The sequence below is a fragment of the Sturnus vulgaris genome, chromosome 17 (assembly GCF_052056855.1).
Source record: "Sturnus vulgaris isolate bStuVul1 chromosome 17, bStuVul1.hap1, whole genome shotgun sequence".
Lineage (NCBI taxonomy): Eukaryota > Metazoa > Chordata > Aves > Passeriformes > Sturnidae > Sturnus > Sturnus vulgaris.
Genome location: NC_142259.1, coordinates 4,913,305 through 4,934,504, shown reverse-complemented (window position 1 = coordinate 4,934,504; position 21,200 = coordinate 4,913,305). Strand labels below are relative to the sequence as shown.

The 21,200-nt window shown below is 39.8% G+C and overlaps 1 protein-coding gene across 3 annotated transcripts in view; it reads right to left on the bottom strand.

Annotated features, from left to right (window-relative positions):
- Positions 1–999: 999 nt before the first annotated feature.
- OSBPL2 (oxysterol binding protein like 2) overlaps positions 1,000–21,200 on the bottom strand; it is a 35,418-nt gene continuing 15,217 nt past the window's right edge. For 2 of the 3 annotated variants that reach the window (XM_014873843.2, XM_014873842.2), the window contains exons 4-15: positions 16,420–16,567; positions 16,098–16,173; positions 14,732–14,866; positions 13,613–13,710; positions 12,760–12,942; positions 10,142–10,249; positions 9,136–9,225; positions 8,392–8,512; positions 6,474–6,602; positions 5,619–5,742; positions 4,871–4,961; positions 1,000–3,697 (exon numbers count right to left, since the gene is read on the bottom strand). In XM_014873843.2, coding sequence (XP_014729329.2) covers positions 3,595–3,697; positions 4,871–4,961; positions 5,619–5,742; positions 6,474–6,602; positions 8,392–8,512; positions 9,136–9,225; positions 10,142–10,249; positions 12,760–12,942; positions 13,613–13,710; positions 14,732–14,866; positions 16,098–16,173; positions 16,420–16,567 — 1,406 coding nt within the window. In that variant the 3' untranslated portion in view covers positions 1,000–3,594. Of the gene's footprint in view, positions 3,698–4,870; positions 4,962–5,618; positions 5,743–6,473; positions 6,603–8,391; positions 8,513–9,135; positions 9,226–10,141; positions 10,250–12,759; positions 12,943–13,612; positions 13,711–14,731; positions 14,867–16,097; positions 16,174–16,419; positions 16,568–19,603; positions 19,730–21,200 lie in introns of those variants that run through there. The other variant, XM_088174762.1, reaches the window with a different exon arrangement.

The following is a 21,200-nucleotide window of genomic DNA, read 5'->3' as shown; positions in this document are numbered from 1 at the left end:
CTGGCACGGCTGTCAATCACGGCGGGCGGGGCCAGGCGCCCCTGCTGTGTCACGGAACATGGCGGCGCTCCCCCTTCACCCCCCCTCAACCCCTCATGACCCCCTCGCCCCCATCCCATCCTTCAGCCAAACACAGCTCAGGGCCAGCGCGTCTCCAACAACACCTTTATTCCCAGCACAGGCAGGGAATGGTTACACGAAATAAATCCTTCCACGGGAGGCACGCCGAGCCCATGGCCAAAGCCCGGGTTGCCTCAGTATTTCAGCATTGCTTCCCCGACCCAGCTCGCAGGCGTTTTGAAAAAGAGCCGGGAGCGTGCGGTGTGGGGCCTGTGCTCCCAACAGCAGCACTGCGTGAAGAGTCTCGGGTTTGTTTTTTAAACAAAAAATTACTGGGAAATTGTTTTTAATTATTAAACAAGAATAAATAGTTTTCATTAGTTCTCTTCTAGGGTAGATGGTTCCTGTCCTCGTTAATCGGGGTGACAAGAGTTCTGTAAATGCTGGATGTGTGAAAAGCTGCTCCCCATTCACAGCAGGACATCACCTCCAAGATACAAGTGCTGTACAGACACTACCAAGCTAACTTTCACATTTATAATATTTTTACCACAAGTCCACTCTCTCTCCCAGCTCCAGCTCACACCTGGACTCTCCATCATCACACCAAGGTGAGGTCTCAGTGCTGGGAGCACTCCTGAGGCTCTTCCCACTGCCAATTCCGGGCCCCTGCAGGTTTCGGGTCTGGCAGCACCAGCCCCGCACAGCCCTCGCTGTCCTGCACCCCCATCACCCCACAGGGCAAAGGTGCTGAGGAACAGAGTCCACCACGGCTGGACACCTCCACCCACGGCTGGAGGTGTCCAAAGCTCCAATTTAAATCATCTCTGTCCAGTGAACATCACAATGAAATCAAGGTACTGCCCCAGAGCAAAGTCAGAGTGCCCCCCACCCCCCACCAGCTGCTCTGTACAGGTCTTACAAAAATCTCTGTCACCATCCAGAGGCCCAAAGGGTATTTATTAAGTATTTATTATAATTTCTTTCTAGCTGGTTTCTCTATGTAGCTGTATTAACATATACTAACACAGTTATCTTATATACAGTGTTTAATCAAGTTATAAAAGTGACATTCTTTCAAAAGGTGCAAAGTTATTAATGTTTTGACACGTAAACTACTGAGGCGAGATCTGCATCGAAAATAAAAACTTTTGGACTTTGAGAGCATTAGGAATGCCAGGGCTGGCCAAGCAGAGCCATGTTGGCAGCACAGGGAAAGGGTTCTGACAGTGTTGCCAATGAAGAACAATAAATTAGAAGAATGGGTTTGGAACTAATCTGAAATTTTACTGAAAACTTCTGACTAAAGGGAGGAGAGACGGGGGTGAAGATGTAACTAATGAAGTGTTCTTATACTGGAAATGTTCCCAGTTTCTTTTTATATCCCATGAAGATTCTATACTGAAGTTTGGATTAAACATGTTGGTACAATTGTTTCATGCTTTCACATAATGAAAAGGCTTTAGGTCTTTGAATTTAAATCCTGGCTTAGACAAAAGGGATGCTAACCTGTACACCTCCTCTTGGAAACAGAACATCTGCATAGATTTTTTCCATTCAGGCAATTTCTATTTATATGCATTGTTTTAAAAACATCACTCCAGCATTGAACATACTATGTAGTTAAAGCAAGTTTTAAACTCCCACTGGTCTAATATGTGATTCATTTCAATCCTCACCTAACAAAAAATTTCCTATGGCACGTGCAATGAGTTTGGAGAGGGGTTAACAGTGCCTGACACTGTCGTTAAAGCTCAGGTTTTTATCAAAACTGTTTTTGTGCTGTTGTGTGTGGATCAGCAGCGTCCTTTCAGAAGTCTCTGTGCCCATGCTAGGAACAAACACAGCCCCACTGTGCTACTAAGTCCAGCTCAAGTTCAGAGGACTTCTATCAACACAAGGTACGAATTGTGGCAACAGAATCAAATAGCCATGAACGATATACAGACTGTGCCCTTCCTTACTGCCTTGAAGTTTTACAGCTTCTCTTATTTTTCCAATGAAGACAACTATATTTCCCCCGAATTTAACCTAACTGCTGTACACAATTTGATAGAAGAATTTCTCTACGTATATGTTAATTTTCTTTTGTTTTTTAATCCTGTGGCTGAGAGAGAAACACTTCAAAAAAATCTACTTTCTGGATGAAATCACAGATGTTTTGGACACAAATCAGACCAGTTCTTTCTAGAACTCTTCATGTTGCTGGCACTTAACACCAACAATTTCTAAATTACTGTAAACTTCACAGCAGCACAGCCACTCTCCATTTTTGCCTGGTTACTCAATTAAAAACTTTCATAAATCAAGCAGCAACATTAGGATTAGTTTTAATTACTGGACCTAATTTTTCAAGCCTCTCTCCCCACCCTGGCCTCTGAAGTGTACCACTTGAAAGAAAATGAATGCATCAGTTCAGTAATTGATTATTTCCAGTATTATATGGCTTCGATGGTGTGATATGGAACAAAAAAAAAAAAAAATCCCACTTTTTGACATCACGTGCTCACAGGAAACTTGTAATAGGTATAACTCTGCCAAAGCTTTAAATTGATTCTGCTTTTTCACAACATACAAAACAGACATGACCTAATAATGAGAAACATGCAAACCAAAACTTCCTCAAAACATGAACCTGTGTGGATACACACACGGAAGTGCTTCCAAAGGAAAGTTTAGTCTAGAAGCATACACAGTGCCAAAGCTGCCAAAGGTAGTGCAGAAGAGTTAAGCCTCCAAGTGGTAGCAAGCAATATATTTTACATTGGAACCACCTCGACACTCCTGCTATTGCTTCCAAAGCTTCTCCTATGCTAAGGACAGCATTTGACCTCAGGAAAAGCACATTGTGGCTGTGCCCTTCCCTTCTCCTAACGTATGCTCTATGGATTTATCACAGGTATACAGTTTAATGCTCACAGTGTCCCAAAGTTGTGAAGACTCTGTAACAGACAACTACAGTGTGAGAGGGCTCAGGCTGAGTTTTGTGTCCTGAGTCTCTCAGCTATGGAATTGTTGAGAGCGGGGCCGGGAGCTCCCGTCCCTGGGAGTGCTACATACAGTACAGGGAGTGGGACAGGACTGGGCTTGATCCTGTTGGTACCACGTTGGCTTTTCATCCCTGCTCCGAGTGCCAAAAACTTCAGCTTCTTCACTATTGTACTAAGTAACAAGGAGATTATCTCTATTTTATTTATGTAGTTTTCAAGGCTGTTAAGTGCTCTATGGATACAGTGTATCCTCCTGCCAGAGTGTAAACTAGGGGAGGAAATGGAGAACCAAAGGTCCCTCTGAAAATTAGTGAAAACTTGATGATTTCAGATGCAGCTTTATGGAATGAGCGCAACAGTATTTAAATATTTGGCAATCCAACACGTTAGTGATAATTAAATTACTGATTGTTGACTGACAGAATTTCTGTTAAAATTTACTTAGAAAAGCTGGTTTTTGCTATCAACAAAACCAGAGTAACTGGCTTGGAATGAAATCTAGTAACTAGATGTCCGGATGAGATGAGCAATTTGTTCTGGAATTTCAGTATATGTCTGGACAGTCTGAGAAATCTCTATCAAAATAGCCACCTGAGTACAGCCAATCTGGAGTCCCAGTGTATGGGTTAGTGCCTTGATGAAACCATCTGTAACACAAAAAAGAAAAAGGAGAGAAACAATAAAAGAAAGAAGTAAACAGAATGAAGAGTTATTAATAGGGAAAAAAAAACTGTGTTGCTTCTTTCACAAAATATTCTAAAAATACACTGGTATTTCTTGTAAAAAGAATTCTCAGGAAATATTCTGAACATGAAAATTATTCAACTTCCTACACAATTATCACCACCTTGTAGAGCACCTTTTATTTTAGCATAAAGTCAAGCAGTATGAAACGGATTTTAAAATTGCTGTCCTATTCCAAGTAAAAATAACATCGAACTCTAGATTATATATATTAATTTTTACTTTAAAAGAATGCCAAATCAGTTACGCAATCTTTTCTTTGAAATTTGTCCCAAGAGGAAACAGTCACTGTTCTATGGAGCAGAACACCAACAGCTGCTCACTTTTTAACCACGTTATCCAAAAACAATTTTATATTCTCTGGAAGAAATTGTTCAAGGCATTAACTGGAATTAATCTGTAGCTACTCCTCCAGGCTTTGGGAAAAGAATGCCTTCTCTTCTGAACTTCATAAAATCATGGAGCCTCCCAAAGTTCTTGCCTTTGAAGGAAGCAGCTTTGAAGGAAGCAGTGAGTGGCCATGAGCACACACTTGACTGCACAGTACTGGCAGCTGTGAAAGGCACCCTGTGGGAGCAGCAGCCAAATCACACATCACTCCCTGATGCACTCTGTGACTCATAAATCACTTGAATTGCAATTAAAAAAGCAATTTCTGAAGTATCCAAGCTAAGAAATCCTGAGAGTGTGAAACTAAAAGGCCCTAGAGGGCCACAATGCCTTGCTCAACTACCAAAAGCTGGACAGGAACTGGTTAAAGGAGAGATGACACATTTTAACATTCATTTTAACAAAAACATGACCTCTGTAGGTTTAAAAAAAAAATCCAGCATTACCACAGCAGTTAATTATGACAGGTTTCAGCATTTATTATTAGATAATTTGTCCAGGACAGACTTATCAGCAATTCTGGCTTCCAGCTACATACTTAATTGTTAACCCAGCAATGCTTTAAGTGACCCTACAAATTGTGCTGTCATGGAAGCAATCAGACGTGCTGTCCTGAATAAAAACAATTCAAGCAGTGCACCCAACGATTCCAAGCTTAAACTGATTCCTCCCTCCTTGTCCCTTACCGTGTGTGCCACTCCACCTCATCCTTTGCACGCTCCTTGCGAGCAGCTCTTTGTTTCTCTTCTAGTCTCTCCTTCTCTTTGCTTGCCACATCTAGCCAATGTTTCAAGAGAAATTGGGAATTTAGCAAAAAAGAAACAAAAATGCAGAAAACACAGGAAAGACCAGAGAAATTAAACAGAATTCATTTAAGCACGAGAAAGCATTTGCTGTACACAGTCTTTAGTAACAAAAACCTAAAACTCATTTCAGCAAAGTTGCTGCTACAAACACAGAGCTGAAACTGAAACGTTGGTGTTTTATCTCTCAGAAAGACTGCACTGAGACAGCAGGGAAGAACTCAGATTAGCCGTAACATAGAGAGTGATTTTTTTCACTATCTGGCCGTGTGTTTCCTCTGACAAACACCAGAGCAGCAGAGCATGTCTGCTCACGTCTCTCCAGACAAACTCCAGAGCAAGGGGAGCACGTCTGCAGCTCCTGCCAAGCTAACAAACATGCAAACACATCATCACACACAGGATAACAGGACAGCAGCCCTGGGATCCAGGGATGCATCTGCCCTCCCAGGATTTTCTGGCAGAAAACACACGTACACTGTTCAAAAGCATGTTCAGTGCACAGGATAAAAAAGAGTGAAGGCTTCTCTGGGAACGAGAAACTGAAGACTGTTTTCTTGCATCGACCTCCCTTCAGCCATCCTTCCTAAAACTTACTCAAGTGCAAGCATTTCCTGCAGCAAACACATACCCATGTTGCCATTCTCCATGTTCCTGATATCCGGGCGCAGCCGGCAGTCCGTGGGAGCCAGGATCGCTTCCATGCCCGCCTCCAGCTCGTTGAGGCTCACAGCAAAACTGGTGAAATTGTACATCTGAAAAGCAAATTCAAGAGAACACACAAGTTATTCCAGCAAAGCAGTGCTGGCATCTCCACAATGAATGGATACAAGAAAACTTCCAAGAGAAATTGCTGAGTCAAACCCCTACTGGCTGCCCTGAAGGCAAGGTTAAGCTCATGCAACACTAGCTGGATTTTTTGTTGGAGTGGAAGAACAAGAAATGGCAGATGGGGATAGAAATCACAGTTTCATTTTTTAGCAGTCTTGGCTTGTGAGGATTAAGGCAGATTTTCTACAATATTGATATTTAACATCATGATGTTTAAGAAAAAGCAAAACTAAACAAAACCACCCACACCTAAAAGACCAAAAAGTCTTGTTGAAACTATGGAAATTAATATCCAGCTGCCCAGTTACTGCACCCTGTGGCAGCCTGTCTTGGAGAAGCAGGGCCAGCAGAAGGGAATGTGTATCCATATTTTAGCCACTCTGAGTGCAAAGATCTCCCAGACACATTAACCTAAGTCCCCAGATTCCCAGCTGCACTAGGAGCATGCATTCCTTGAGCTCAGCCACAGCAGGGCTGCTGTCAGCACAGGACCGAAGCAGAGCTTGCTGGAGTGAAATTTCAGTGCAGCAAGAACTGCCAGAGCCTGGTGCTGTGCCAAGGAGTGACACTGCAGCAAGGTGCCCTGGGCCATGACTCATGTTCCCCTGGATAAGTCACCAGCAAGAGCACGGAACAGGCTAATTGGAACAGTTACCTGTGATGAGTTTGGTGGCCTACAGTTTATTCTCCAAAGCAATTTACTGCCTGGTATGAACTGCACCGTGTCTTGAACCTCTGGCATCTCATCAGCCTCATCATTTTCAGATTTAATATCTTCTTCATTCTGAAACAGAGATAACATTTGGCAGAGGAACAAAGGAACACTGGATGGTTTCATCTAGGATTCTGAAGAATCTGTTCACATTTGAGATACTGAACACTCCTGTACTTCTGTCTCATCCCTCCTGTTTGTTTCTCCTCACTCTGTATACAGTCCCTCTCATTTTTATCACATCGTGTTCCTGATACCCTTGAACAGTTTCCCAACACTTAAATAAAACTTGAACAACTGTTTAAAAAAATCAGTAATAGTAATAATAGTAAATTAATGTCTTTCAGAAGTGGTTTTTCCAGATTCCCTTCTATCTTACGCCATAGCTTAATTTCACCTCACATGACCATTGTTTCTTTAGGTGCAAATGAGCCAAGACTGAAATTTAAACCAGCTCCCAAGTTAGTTCTTAAGTCATAAATAGGGCACACCTGTTTTTGGATATTGCTTCATCATTTACAAAACATTTGGATGTGTGGTTAAAAAAAGGCCCTGGTTTCAGTCTGATCCAGACTCCAATGACAATTATCACTGCCAGTTTTCTCACTGTGAAGACTGTGTCCTCAAATTTATGAATACAGTGACTTTCCTTCAAAGTTCCTTTGTTACCAGCTGCACTGCTGTGCTGCACATATAAAACTCCAATGGTTCACGAGGCTGCTCTCAGAATCTGAGAGAATCTGACTGCTGCAAGACACAGACAGCAGCATTGTGGAATTTTAGAGGATTTCACCATGAGAACCTACTTAAAACCACAACAACCAGAAGGGAAGTTTGAGGCAATAACATCCTGGAGTGACAGCAACTGTATTCCTCACTCTCATTCCCATTCTACTTTTTTTTCTGCCCTCTCTGACATGGCTCATTTGTTTCAATCAAAAATACCCTATTAAGTTAAACAGGGCCTGTTTTATACACTAGAAAACAGCTCCATATGGTTAAGAGCCTAATTTCAATCATTTGGTTTGAGTATTCATTATTTTAAAAGACACTTCTAGGCTACTTTCCATGTCAACATCTGGTTTACTGTTAGACATTTCCCCATCTAAATATAGTCTCAACAGGAAGGAAGGAAGGAAATAAAGAGTTGATTTTCTTAAGATGAACAGAACCTTTTTTTTTTTTTTTAAGAGTCAAAATATAAGCCTGAACCATGATGGAATCCAGAGACAAAAGCAAGGCCTGCTGCTGTTCTAGATTCTTCTGATGTGAATACTTTTAACATCAAGAGTGATTAGCTTCTGTTTAACTTTTCATTTTCAGTGAGTAACTGTTGATATAAGGAAACCCAAAGTCCTCTGCTGCACCATACACTATTTCCCATTTTCCATGTGACACTGAGGTTTTAGCAGCAACTTCCCTGACACTGCTTGCATGTGAAGTAAAAACCCTGCATATTTCAAGACCTGTTTGTTTTAAAGATTTTCTACATCATAAGTTCTGAAAATCTGCATCACCAAAAAGCATATCTGACTTTAAATTATTACTGTTTTTACTGCCCAAATACTAGTATTTTTACTGCTGGAGTTGGCAGTAGAGCCACTTTCCTCATTCAAGGACTGGACAACACCAGCTTGGGGGTTGGTATCTGATGATTTCTCTTTGACCAATCTCCAGCAGACACCATTCCCACGAGCTCCCTTTCCTGCCAGCAGCTCACGCTACAGCCTGCAAGGCTCAGAGTGCCAAGTGCCTTCTCACTGCCCTGTCAGATTTAACCCTTCATTCACCTAAATAAGATGTTCTGATTTCATTTCGGACATTTCAGAATCTTTTCTCCCTAAAGAATCCTTCACCTTACCGACTTCTTCTTCTGCTCACTGCCTCTCTTCTCACTCTTTTTGTAGGTCTCGTAGGTGGTGGGATCAGTGCACCACAGACATTCTGTCCACTTGCCATAGATCACACACAGCTTCTTCTTGCTGCAGAGAAAGCAAAGGACACTGAGCTCTTCCTTCTGACTGAGCCTGCTAAGCTAAGCCCAGCAGATTCTGATCTATATTAAATACTCAGCTTCCTACTTCACTGCATTTTATGTTTCTATTTGCAGATTTCACAGAATCACAGAATGGGTGATTCTTAGAAAACACAGATGTTTGATAGGCAAAGTAAAGGTTTCAGCTCCTTCCAGCCCTCCAGAACAGATCCTCATGACAGTCATATGCTTTTGCCACTGTTAAATGAATGTGGGTACATCAAAACCAATTTTAACACAGAGACTCAGAGTCACAAAACAGGTTTGGGTTAATTAAAAACTCCTAACAACCACATTCTCATTATTTTAAGCTGAAGACTGGAATTATGACTGTACAGTAGTACAGCATTTGCACCTACTCTGCATTTTCCCTTTATTTCCAAAACCTGGAGTGTTTTTCTAATAATGCTTAAAAATTATCATCCTGGAATCTGAGGGGTTTAATACTGACACAAAGAACAAAACTATATTGCTACCAACTTTAAAGTCACATCAGTGTGGTCACTATGCCAGCGAAAGAAATGCCACAGTGTTCAAAAAAAGGGAGACCAAGAGGCTTTTATCACTTACTGCTTGTCCTGGATGTATCCCTCTACTCTGTGAAGCTCCTTCCCAAACAGTCCACACGGTTTAAAATTAAGGACACATTTATCTCCAGTACTGTGGAGGAAATAAGTACATGCTTAGAGAAGCAAGCCCCTAAATACATCAGAAAATTTATTTTACCTTATTTAGCTTTTTTAATATCATTACAGTTAGCTGGTGGTTAGTTATATACATATATAATTATTTTTATTTAACTATGGCTTATTATCTGACCAGGGCATTAAAATGGCACACAAATTTCAAAATTCCACAGAACTGACAAATTCTGTGCATGTACAGGAGACAGGATTACAGATTTGGTGCTATGAGAAGTATCAAACAGCAGCTTGTTGGATTGAAGCTCTCATTTATTGACAGAGCAATGTGTGCAGGAGTAATACTTCTCACAAAATTCCTTCCCTCATCTTTTAGAAGGTAATTTATTTTATATAAGTCAAAAGCTTTGATACAGGCAGTTGGCAGAGCAGTTGATGCCAAGTTCACATTTTCCAACTCTGCAGTCATTTTTCTGTGCTATTATCCCTTATTCTGTGCTATCCCTTAATTTAAGACTTTCTCCATAATCTAAACTAAAAAAAGTGACAAATCACAATCAATACCATGGAGGTCCAATCAGCCTCTGGCAATTATTCCATTTAATGGTTCTGGAGTTAAATTTAATTTCTGTTCTCTGGCAATGGGGCTGAATTTGGATGGGTAACTTACAAATGTAAAACTTTTGCTCTCCATAGGCCATCTGGCTTTGTGCCTTTTCATTAATAACATTATGATAGTAAGCCCAGGCCTAGGGAGAGTTTGCATTTGTCAGGAAAAGAAAAAAAAAAGCAACCCTGCAAAAGGACAGAAAAACCACACAAGACTTTGGAGCTAAAAAACAAAGCTTCCTATGTCTGACAAAAATCAAAATCTGCTCTGTAACACAAATGACCACAACAATCCCTACAGCCCCTGGGTTCATGATCAGCATTACCTGTGATTTACAATTTCTACCACTCCATACTGTTCTAACCACAGTTTACCAATAATTACATTATGTACACAGCAGGTTGGATTTGTCCATGTGTAAGCTTCATTGTGCCTGTCAAGGAAATAAGAGAAAGAAATCATTTGCTTGAGCTTGAGATGGAAGCCTGTTTTCAATTCTGCTCATGCAGGCAAAATATTTAGCACTCCTCTGAACCGAGCCAGCACTCAGCTTCAAAAGAGAAGAGAAACAGACTTTTCTTTACAAGCCAACAATGTGTTGTATCCAAACATTAGTGCAACTTAATAAAGTGATATTGCCCTTATTCTTCTCCTTTCTCACATGAGTTTTAAAGTTGCTGAGCTTTGGATTACAAATTTCAGCCCAACATAAAGAGCAGAATTAATCTTTTTTATTTGCATTTTTCAAGTTTTAAGTGATAAACATGGTATTTGCAGGAGAACCAGACAAACAAACTAATGCCTAACAGTGTCATCTATTCAATTGCTGCAGCAGCAGTAAATTGCATATGTGGTTCCCACAAACATGCCACAACTTCTCATCAGTATTTGAGACCTGTTCCATTGCCAATTAAGGTAATTTTGGGGGTGTGAGTGGTTTTTGCATTTTTTTAGTTGGTTGTTTAACACCAGTGGGACACAACAGCACTACAGCAAGCTCCACAAACATGACATTTTAAAATTCAGTTCACTACTCAACTCCATCCTTTCCCCAAAGATTTATTGAGAAGAAGGAAAAATCCTAGAACTGATTTTCCACTTGGTTTTATTTTTGGTTTATTTTTTGTGCAAAGTTTTTAAGGTGAGTTAACAGATTCTAAATCCTTAAAAAGGCATTATTCCATAAATTATCAAAAAGTTAAACAACAGGGCTCCTGTTGTCACTAGCAGAGTCAAAGCCATCTATTCACACTCATCTTTCCATGCTGGTAAGGGAAATACTGAAGTTACCTGGTGGCAATTAATCCTTCTTAGAAAAGCTTGTAAATTCTGTTTTAACAGAAAATACAAGAAAAAGCAGTGTCCTCTGTAAAAAGTGTTTTCTACTTGCAGTGAGTATGGAGAGAACACTCCAATGTAATGTTTCTAAGTCATCTGTCATTTTCCAGCACAGAGAAATAACAGATCATTGAAGTCTCACTATTTCCCACAGCTCCTTTTCTTCAAGGGGTGTTTAGAACAATGACTACTCTTCAACTGGGGGGAAAAATACCAGAATCCCTCAAATTCATCCCCCAGACTTTAAACATAGTTTTATTCCTGAGCTATTCTGACACCAGGAGCTTTACAGCATAAAGCAAAACACAACACAAGGCATTTATGGTCAGGGCTGATGAACTGAAGCACTTTTTGTGCTGGAGAAGTGAGGGAAAAGTGTCTTCTAATGCTCTGAAAAGTAGTCATGGTTAACATAAAGGCACGATTTAATACTGACTCATAGCTTTGCTTCCCAAACAGCTCTGTGTTCACTCAAGCCTTGAGCAGTTCTCAGACTCCTCAAAGCAACAGAATGGTCTGAATCACAACATTGAGAGGCTCAAAATTTGACTTCAACTCCTGCTGCTAACTTGAAGTAATTATTTAAAATAAATGCTTTAACTGTTTATATTCCAATTTAAATCTCAGCCTTGATTAGGCTCAGCAAGAATTTTAATAGTCTTCTAAAGAAAGGCTCTTGAGGAACAAACGTTATTCTGGTAACACCTCCATTCTGCACTAACATTCTCAGCTCCTTCTACATTCAGAACAAATTTCCTTTATTTCCATCACCATTTATTTCCAAGACCAGTTCATACTTTTATGAACTTTGGAATATTAGATGCCAACAGCTGAAAAATTAAACTACTTCCAAAGAAAGTACAGGGAGAGTCAATGCTTGCTATGGGAGAAAAGTTGGTTTTTTACTGAAACCAAATGTCTAGAATTTTCTTAAGTCAACATTTCAAAACCACCTCAGAGTTAGACCTCAGAAAGGCTTTATAAAAGCACTAAATGCAGAATACTTTATCTGCAACTCTTCTAGTGCATCCTCATGTCCCACTTGGGAAAGCTCCAGAGTCTTTGTGCCACCAGGACACAAAACAACTCATGGGACATCACGTAATTTATGAGAGACAAGCCTGGGAGCAATCTGGAGAGGCATTCTTGATTTTAGTAGGAAGCTGATCCTTCTCTGGAAGTGGCAAAATCCTCACAAGTTTCTGCTGTTCCCTTACCACACAGAACAGTTATTGTGAGATGCAGCTCTTTCCATACAAACCACCAAAACCAACAGCAATACTGAAAATTGAGATGAGTGTGAACAGCCCAGTAAGAGAATTTTATCTCTGTATTTAAATTTTATATGCCTTCACAGACCTAGCTCTCAGTAGCAACCAATTTGTAAGAAATGCTAATTTTCATGGTAGAAAAACTGGGTCAAATTGCTACAGCTATGGAAGCATAACAAATTTTAAAAAATCAGGTCTGAAATTAAGCAGTGAAAATTAACTTGTAAATCAATTCTTACAACCTCTTCAGCAAGGGGTTTTTAGGTAATCACCTCTGAAAAGCCAACAGGGTTATTACAATAAGTGAAAAAAGTTATTTACTTCTCATACTCACTTCAGAAGCTCCAAAGTAATTGTTCCCCGAGGCTCTGCCTCTATACTCTTTCCCCAGAACTTTAGTTTGGGATAGATTGATCCATGAAATATAAAGTCCTTATTGAGGCCTTCAGAATAAAATGCACTAATAGGTGGATGGTGGCTGACTTGTTCAGATATAAACCTAAATCCTAAGTCCTCCCTGGCAACAACAAAAAAAAGCATTAAACAGTAAGTATATTTTTAATATTCCAAGAGAAAAGATTTGATACTTTTAAAAAAGTGAAGTATTTTTAGATTAAACTGAAGGTGAGACTTTTCCTTTTCCAGTTCTGTGACACATTTACAATTAATGAAATGAAAGGATTTCTAAGCTGAACACTTTCTTTTTATACCCCAAACCAGATTTCGACCCAGAAAGGCATCTGAAGAAGTTTCACTGAAATAACTCATGAAATTACAGAAACCCTTTGGGCAACATGGAAAGGTATGACAGAAAATTCTTTACTGCAGACATATCGCCCATTTATTTGAGGGAGCTCAAAGTCCTTCTGACTAACTTCTCCATCTGACATGCTCAACAAAACAATATTTAAATTAATTAATAGTGTCTGCTCAGGAAGTGTCTTTGGTGGAAGAAGAGGAACCAATTTTTCTCTAAATAATTCAAAGAGTACTCTGCCTAAACTTAGAAATACAATTATTAGCTTTTGTAAGAACTTCTCAGAAATTCTGAGATAGTTTGAGGAAAAGAATTTTAGCTCTATTCAGAAATATACTTTAGTGGTATTTTACTACAACCCAACCAGTGTAAGAGTCTGCTAACTCAAGAACACAAACAGCCCCAGCTCGCAATTTAAAGTAACTACTACCTGGTTAATTCATAGGTTTCTCCTAACAGTGGGTTAAATGGCTTCCCAGTTCTCTCCCACTGAGAAGCTACAGCAGAAACTGCAAAAGCAGCTACAGCCTGTAAGGAAATTAAGAACACATTGTTATGAGAATAGTGCATTAAAAATCTAAGTTTAACATACTTTATTTGTTGCACATTACAGTATTTATTGTTCCAAAAAGGAATTGCTTTATATTGCTTAAGGCAAAAACATTTGTAGGCCATAGAATAAATGATATAGAAGTGAGTAAATATAAGCACTTATTAAGAATCTCATTTCCAAGAGGAATTATTGTCTGTAGTAAATTCTGCCAGATTACACTCTGCCTCATCTACCTCCAGAAGATCAGCCTGGTTTTTCAATCTGCTTTCCCCATGGCTCTGACTGCCCCCCACCCTCAGCTCTTTGGGAGCAGAGCCTCACTTTCCTAGAGCCAGGTAAGAGCTATTTCTAGCACAGATGAGAATTCTTGAACCAGCAGGTTCAGGTGACACTGAGGAGCTCCTGCAGGCTGGGAAACAGAGGCATGGAACAAACACAGCGTCCAAGATAAACACTCCACTTCCACTTCAGCAAAACCAGAGCTGTGAGCAACACCAGCATAACCTGATGCACACAGGTGTGACCATATTCACTTCCTATGAGACCAGCCAGGTGCTGTATCCTGCTCCCAAATAACAACCAGTCTTGGAGAAGAAAAGAGTGGTAAATTTGTCTCTGTCACAACAATTTTTCATCCAGGAACTTCAAAATCATAAGGCCACTCAACAAAGCAATTTAGAGTGAGATAAAGCCAAGGTTTCATCCTCACAACACATAAAACCACAAAAAGAGTCATAGTTAAAGAAATTAGTTGAGATCCTTGGGCATGGCCAGTTGTGGCACTTTCAAACTCTGTGCACAGCACAGAAAGTCAAAGTGTCACAAATATTTGACACAGCCACTATAAAAGAAGAAACTCATCTAGCCAGACAAACTGAGCATTTTTACAGTAGCCCCTGAGAAAGAAATACACTCAAGTGAGAAATTGTCTAAAAATCAAAGACTGGGAGAAAAAAACTTCTTGTGAATTACCCAGAAGGTAGTGGGAGTTCTTACCTGCATTCTTTCCAGAGGATCTGCATGACTACAAGCCTTATTGATGAGGTATATGTGCTCCATATATTCTGTTATCCTTTGAAGGAAACTCAAGGGCTCGTTGAAGACAATGGGCATCGTAATCTTGGACAGCTCCTACATAACCAAAGGGCAGGTTGAATTCTTAGACACAAAACTAAATTAACAACTGGCAATAACAAGAATTTGGAAAATAAGTTGTGGGTGAGTTTATTTATAGTATTCCTCGAAGGATATTTAGCAAGTCTGAAGCAGACCTCCAAGTGCTACAGCTGAAAAGGGCTGGAAGCACTGCAGACCCCTACTTATTATCTGAAATAACACCTTAAAACATTGATGCAGCTAACCTAATAAATTCACAGAGAATGTTACCTCCTCTGCTGTGGTCTGTGTAAAGAGAGGAGGTTAAAATTTCCCTAGGTAGCAGCAATAATGTGCCAACCAGCTCCATGCTGATACTGAAGTGCCACACACTCCTTGGAAAACCTCACATGCTTATTTGCATAAAATCTATCCACTGTACTGCAGCAACCACAAATTATTTTTTGAAAGGAACGGTTACAATAAAGAATAATACTTGAATTGCTCTAACAGATTTTAGTGGCTTTATTTAACCAACCTGTTATTTGTGTCAGACTGTTTCTGGTTTCCCATGTGGATACAAGACAGACATGAAGTTCACACACATTTCCAACTCCCAAGTTGGACTCTTTTACTACACCCAAGGAAATTTGGCTGTTTAATTACAAAGTTGCACTCATGACTGAGCACTAAAAGATTTATACAAGTGCTTGAAACTTAGCAGAAAGCAGAATGCCTCCACATGAAGTTAATGCAACATTTTCCTCACCTTGACACAGGCAAGGGAAGAAAAATGTTAACCTTAACTAACTTAAACTGATTTGATCCAAGTAAGAGGTTGAGTAGAGAGGTCACTCATCCCATCAAAAGGAGTCTTGAGAGAACAACTGTACCTCCTAGATGACATGAATTAATAAAATAAAATCATAAATCACATTTTGCTAAGTAAAGAATTAAAAAAAGCAGGTAAGAGAGCATTGTGTCAATTAAACATATTTGACTATATTTTAATGGCTTTAGTCTAGTTCTTAAAGGACAGCTTCAGAAATGCCAATCCACATGCTCTAACAGCTAAAGAAGATGTGGAAATACTACTGTTAATAAATAAATGTTGAGATTTTGGGAGTTGCAGTTTAAAATTGTTTCCTAGTGAAAAAAAAAAGGAAAATGCACCAGGTATTATTCTGTGTCTTGATGTTTAAGCAATAAAAGTAAATCAGCTGACATTAGGAGACCTAACCCAGATGTTTCATCTGAGCTAACTTACCAGTCCAATGCATTTTTTTAATATGCTCCACACACTAAAATCACTTCTAGAAAACATTGGGGCAGGTAATGATGTCCTGTAACGGGGAAAAAAAAATCCAACTGTCATTTTCAGCCCATTAAACAACAAGCCATTTTCTTTTCTATTGAAGTAACTTATAAAGGAAGCAAAGCATCAGCCCAGACTTGGCACAGGAAGCAGACACGTGAAATGACTTTCTAATCCCAGAGAATTACCCTCTCCCAGGGGAACAGCAATGCCCCAAAAGGTATGAGCCAGCACATGCCCACCTCTCATCTGCTGTGCAGCTCTATGTGTTTACCTGTGTCTCTTAATGCCATTTTCTTGTATCTCTGACTCTCCATTATGCTTCCCAGTCCTATTGCTTTGGTGTGGATCTAGATCAAGCATTTCTGGAACTTTATGATTTGCTTCTGAAAAGTCTCCTGAAGAATTGTCAGAATCAAAGCCTGTATAAAAACCAAAAGGTAACAATTTTCTTAGGAACCTTACCATGCCACAGAGTGCCACTCACATTTTTCAAGTCTCACACCTGAAGTACACTTTGACTAGGTTAGTTTATTTCAAAGAATATCAGAATGAAAACCTTTATTAAGTGACCTAATTTCCAGGAGTATTATGAGCCAACTATTGCATTAGAATCAAGAATTATCATTTTTCACACTGCTGAATATAAAACTAATTTAGAATCTTAAAAGCTCTCGAGTAGCTCCTGATCAGATTAGCTGCATTGTCTCTTTTTCAGCTGCAGTGTAATTACAATAATTTGTTTCAATTATGTAGTTTTCCTCAAAGACCTCAAATAAATTAAACTTACATTGCTAGCAGGCAAGGAAAAAAAAGAAAAAAAGAAAAGAGAAAACGGCCATTTCACAGTGCAGGGGCACACACCCAGACAACTGGAATAGAAATGCAGGATATTGAACTTCTTTTTGCCACCCATATGTACAAACCCTCTAACACTTCCCTAATGGTTGTAACAGGAACGTGTGGACACCAGGATGAATCATTCCCTGAGATCTACAAGTGACCTGCAGGAAGTGGCTGCATTTCCTATGTCCCAAATCCATCCACCTGTATTGGAAACACCACTGTAACCAAACCCCCAGCTTGCAGCAACGTGCTTGGAACAGCTTTGATCCCAAAAATGTTAAACCAGCAGGAATCTGCAGAAGACAAATATGTGTTATCAAGCAGCCCTAAGTAAAAGTTGGACTAAACCAACAATCCAAGATTCCAGTCTAATGATTTTTTAGTCACATAAATGACACACACAGTAATATCAGTAATGACAATTTTTGCATGTGGCTTTGAATAAGAAGATTTTAAAAGCATTCTGTGCACCTCTACACATGCCCTTGGTCTCAATCAACAGCAAGAGGCCTCCCCTCAGTGCTGCTACCCAGACTGACTGCAGAAACAAACCACCTGTAAACCACAACAGCATCACCACAGAGCACCCTAAAATATCCATTAATACAATCCTTCACCTCTGCCACAGCACTACAACAGAAAACACTGCTATCAAACAGTGTAAAAAAGGAACATTTTTGCTGAAATTAATTCTAAGATCATTAAGTCCTTTCTGAGTGCCAAAGGGGTCAATTCTTCCTCAAGAAAGATTTTAGTTTCCAGCTTCCAATTTAAGAGTCAGAATCAAAAAGCAAAATTAAACGTGGGAATTTGCTGGCAGACAATTTTTGCCATGGTTTTAAGGAATACATAATTTTTGCATTCCTTTCATTCCAGCTGTCACAACCTGGCCAGTCCCTTGTGTTTGTACTGAGTTCCCATCACACTCAGCTATGGCCTGTCCCAGAGTCCAGCTGTGGGTACAGAAAGATTCTGAAATATTACAAACCCTGTAAACACTCTAATGGAGCAAAGAAATCAGCTATGACAAAGATTATTTCAATTTTAAATAGACTAAAATGCTGTGACACTCTGCCATTAACTTTTTTACAAAGCAGTACTCCAACTTTATTTTATTCTCTCCGGGGCTGCTTTTGCTGTATTAAAGCAGTTCATGCAAGGCACACATTCCAGAAACAAAAAGCTGCACTTTTTTCAGGGATCAAGACATGGCAATAACATTCAGAACTGCACCAGGAAGTCCCAGGGATACAATCTTATTTGGTAAACAGCAGGTGTACTGGGTGATGTCATGTCTTGCCCTGTCTCCTAGGTTTTGATGTCACAAGAATGGAATTAGCAGCAATAACCACACCTTGGCACTCTTACTACTCAACTGGAAAGCATGACAGTCACATATAGATTCAGATCATTAAAATGAAGACTACCCTGAAACACCTGTCTTAAAAAATCCTTCAGTAAACTCACAACACAATATTTATGATTTTAAAACAGTATTTTTAACCATATATTAGCTTTTTTGGAACCTGTTACAGTACAAGCAGCAGAATAACTTATTAGCTTAAATATAAGTTGGGGGGAAAAAAGAGCATTTTGGTACAATACCCTCACCCATAAAACTGATCAAGCTCACATGACAAAGGAACAGCATAACTTCAAAGAGATAAACACACCTAAATGTAAAATAAAAGCTTCATAACAGGAATAGTCCACTGGCTTATAGGGGAATGGTTCTCAAAAATGTTACTGTAACTTCAGTCTTTACATTGTACCTGAAACCCTGCACATCCTATCAAATGGTCACTGTGTTATCCACATTAGTGTTTCTGTTTCCTAGGATTCAGAATTGTATTGCCCTGTTCCTGTAAAGCACAACAGAAATTGAGATTCAAGAATATTTACTATTTATGGACAACAATATGGTAACAATTGGTAAGTAAATAAATGCCAATTCAAATGAGTGTCTTGCAGACAAACAACAAAAATTAAATCTCTGCTCCAGATAAGGAAGTACATCAGAAGGGTAAGTTTGCTTTTATTAGACTGCACTTCCACCTAATTACTTAAAACCAAAACAAAACCACAGTGGAACATAGCCAGATAATCACAGACTTTCAACTACACTTTCCACCTCAGCATCACATGACTTATCCACTATAAGCCCATTGAAAAAGTTTCAGAAGATGCTTCTCAATGAAGTTCTAGGTATTAGAGTTCTATTAAGAGCTATCCAGACACTATTTTATACAGAGGAAGTAGACTAGAAGAAAAACAGCTTACAGAAATGATTTGTTGTAGTTTCCCTAAGTTCCATAAACACCAGCTGCCAATAAAGCTTTGAACTTGAGAAAATGAGTAGGAAAGAGTTATTTACAGGACAGTTTTCATACTGCAAAGCCACTGGGAGTGAGGATAAGAATGGAGATTTAAAAGGAGGGTAAGGGACCAGAGACAGAAATACAGTATCAACAATCAGCTTAATCAGAAGTTCCACTTAACATGTGTTAAGAGTGAAACAAAAGCTTTTAAGAAGTCTTAAACTTTCAAAGTAAAAGACTTCAGTTGGATGCCAACATAAATATATTTCAAGAGTTTAAAGAAAAGTGACTTGCCAGTAACTTTAGTTCTCTTAGCCTTCCTCTTCCACATCCTGCAAATGAAACAAGTTCACTCAGAGTGTGCTGCACATGAGCCAAGGCAGCAGAGCCCTGCTTCTGAGTCATGGACAGAGACACGAGACCTCCCCTTCAACACACAGCAATGCCCTGAGTACTAATTAAGCCTTGTCAGCCAAGGCAGAAAGGGAATCAAAACACCTTGGTACAGAGAGCCTTCAGACCTAAAAAAGGCATAAGGAATAGGATAAACATGCTGGAAGTGCAACAGCAAGTAAAGCAAGAAGTATTGTTTTTCTTTGCCAGAAATGAACCACTCTCAACTTTCCAAAATAAGTTCATTGTCACAAACTGTAGCTGATGGAGGCAGGTTGGCCTTTCAAAATATCTGCAATACTTACACAGCCATTGATTCAATCTGATCCAGACAGAATGAAAATATATGTTTGTTAGACAACCTCACTTCCTCCTCCTCATGTGAAAACAACAGAAAACAACATCCTCACAAATACACCTGGCTGGATGAATCAGCTGAGCCTCATGGGCACAGAACACATTTCCATGGAACTGCAGGCTAATATTTAAAAATGCAAAATTAAAATGTTCTCAAAAATAAATTACCCTAGTTAACAGTCAGGCATTTTCCTGCTTTGTGGCCACACTTTCACAAAACACTTTGGCAAAGACACCTGACAATATCAATGAAGGATACAGCTCTAAAAGAGATCCCTGAAGGCACACAGTCTTTACAAGGTCTGTGATGACATTAACACACCCAAAGTGGCATAGATCAAAGCTATATGCTCCTTGTCTCACAGAAAAATTCAAAGAATCTGAAATTCATCTAAAGATTGACCACCTTTACCCTGATCCAGCCTCACAGAAGGCAGGCACTGGAATCTGAGAAAAAGCAGATTCTTGACAGCTGTGATGCCTGGAATTAAGTAAGATCACAGGTAACATTCCCAAGGGATTCCCTAGGGAAGTACTCATCAGGTAAGGCTGTCAAGTGTCAGCAGTGCTAATAACCTCTGACTGCAAAGAAACTTCTCCCTATGGAAACTCTGTCACCAACTCGATTCATGCCCTTGATTCATCAATACCCAGTTCATGCTGCACTTCCACAAGTGCCATCATCATCCAGTCAGGGAAGAATCATGTGCCAGGAGGATGATTCCCAACCACACAGCACACAATTCCCTCCCATGAGCATGTCTTTTGGATGAGATGGGAACAGTGGCAGAAGCAGGAAACTTCTCAGCCAAGGAGTTAAATCCAGCACTACAAAAATCAGGGGTCTCCTTAGGAGAGATTCGTATTCTACAAGCAGATGTCTTTAATTAATAACTATGGAAAAGCTGCGACTTCCTCAAGGAGTGAGTCCCTACTACCCTAAAGGAAGCAGGAAACTACCTGGGCTGCTGCTGAGTGTGCTGCAGAATTCTGGACTAACTCCCCAGAGTCCAAGTGCTCTAACTGCTTTACTGCCCACAGGACACAAACTCCAGTACCCAATTCCTAAAATCAGTGAATTTAGGGAACACGCTGCAGCTCCTTCTGGGGAAACCAAGGCTCAGGACTCAACCAGAGTAAG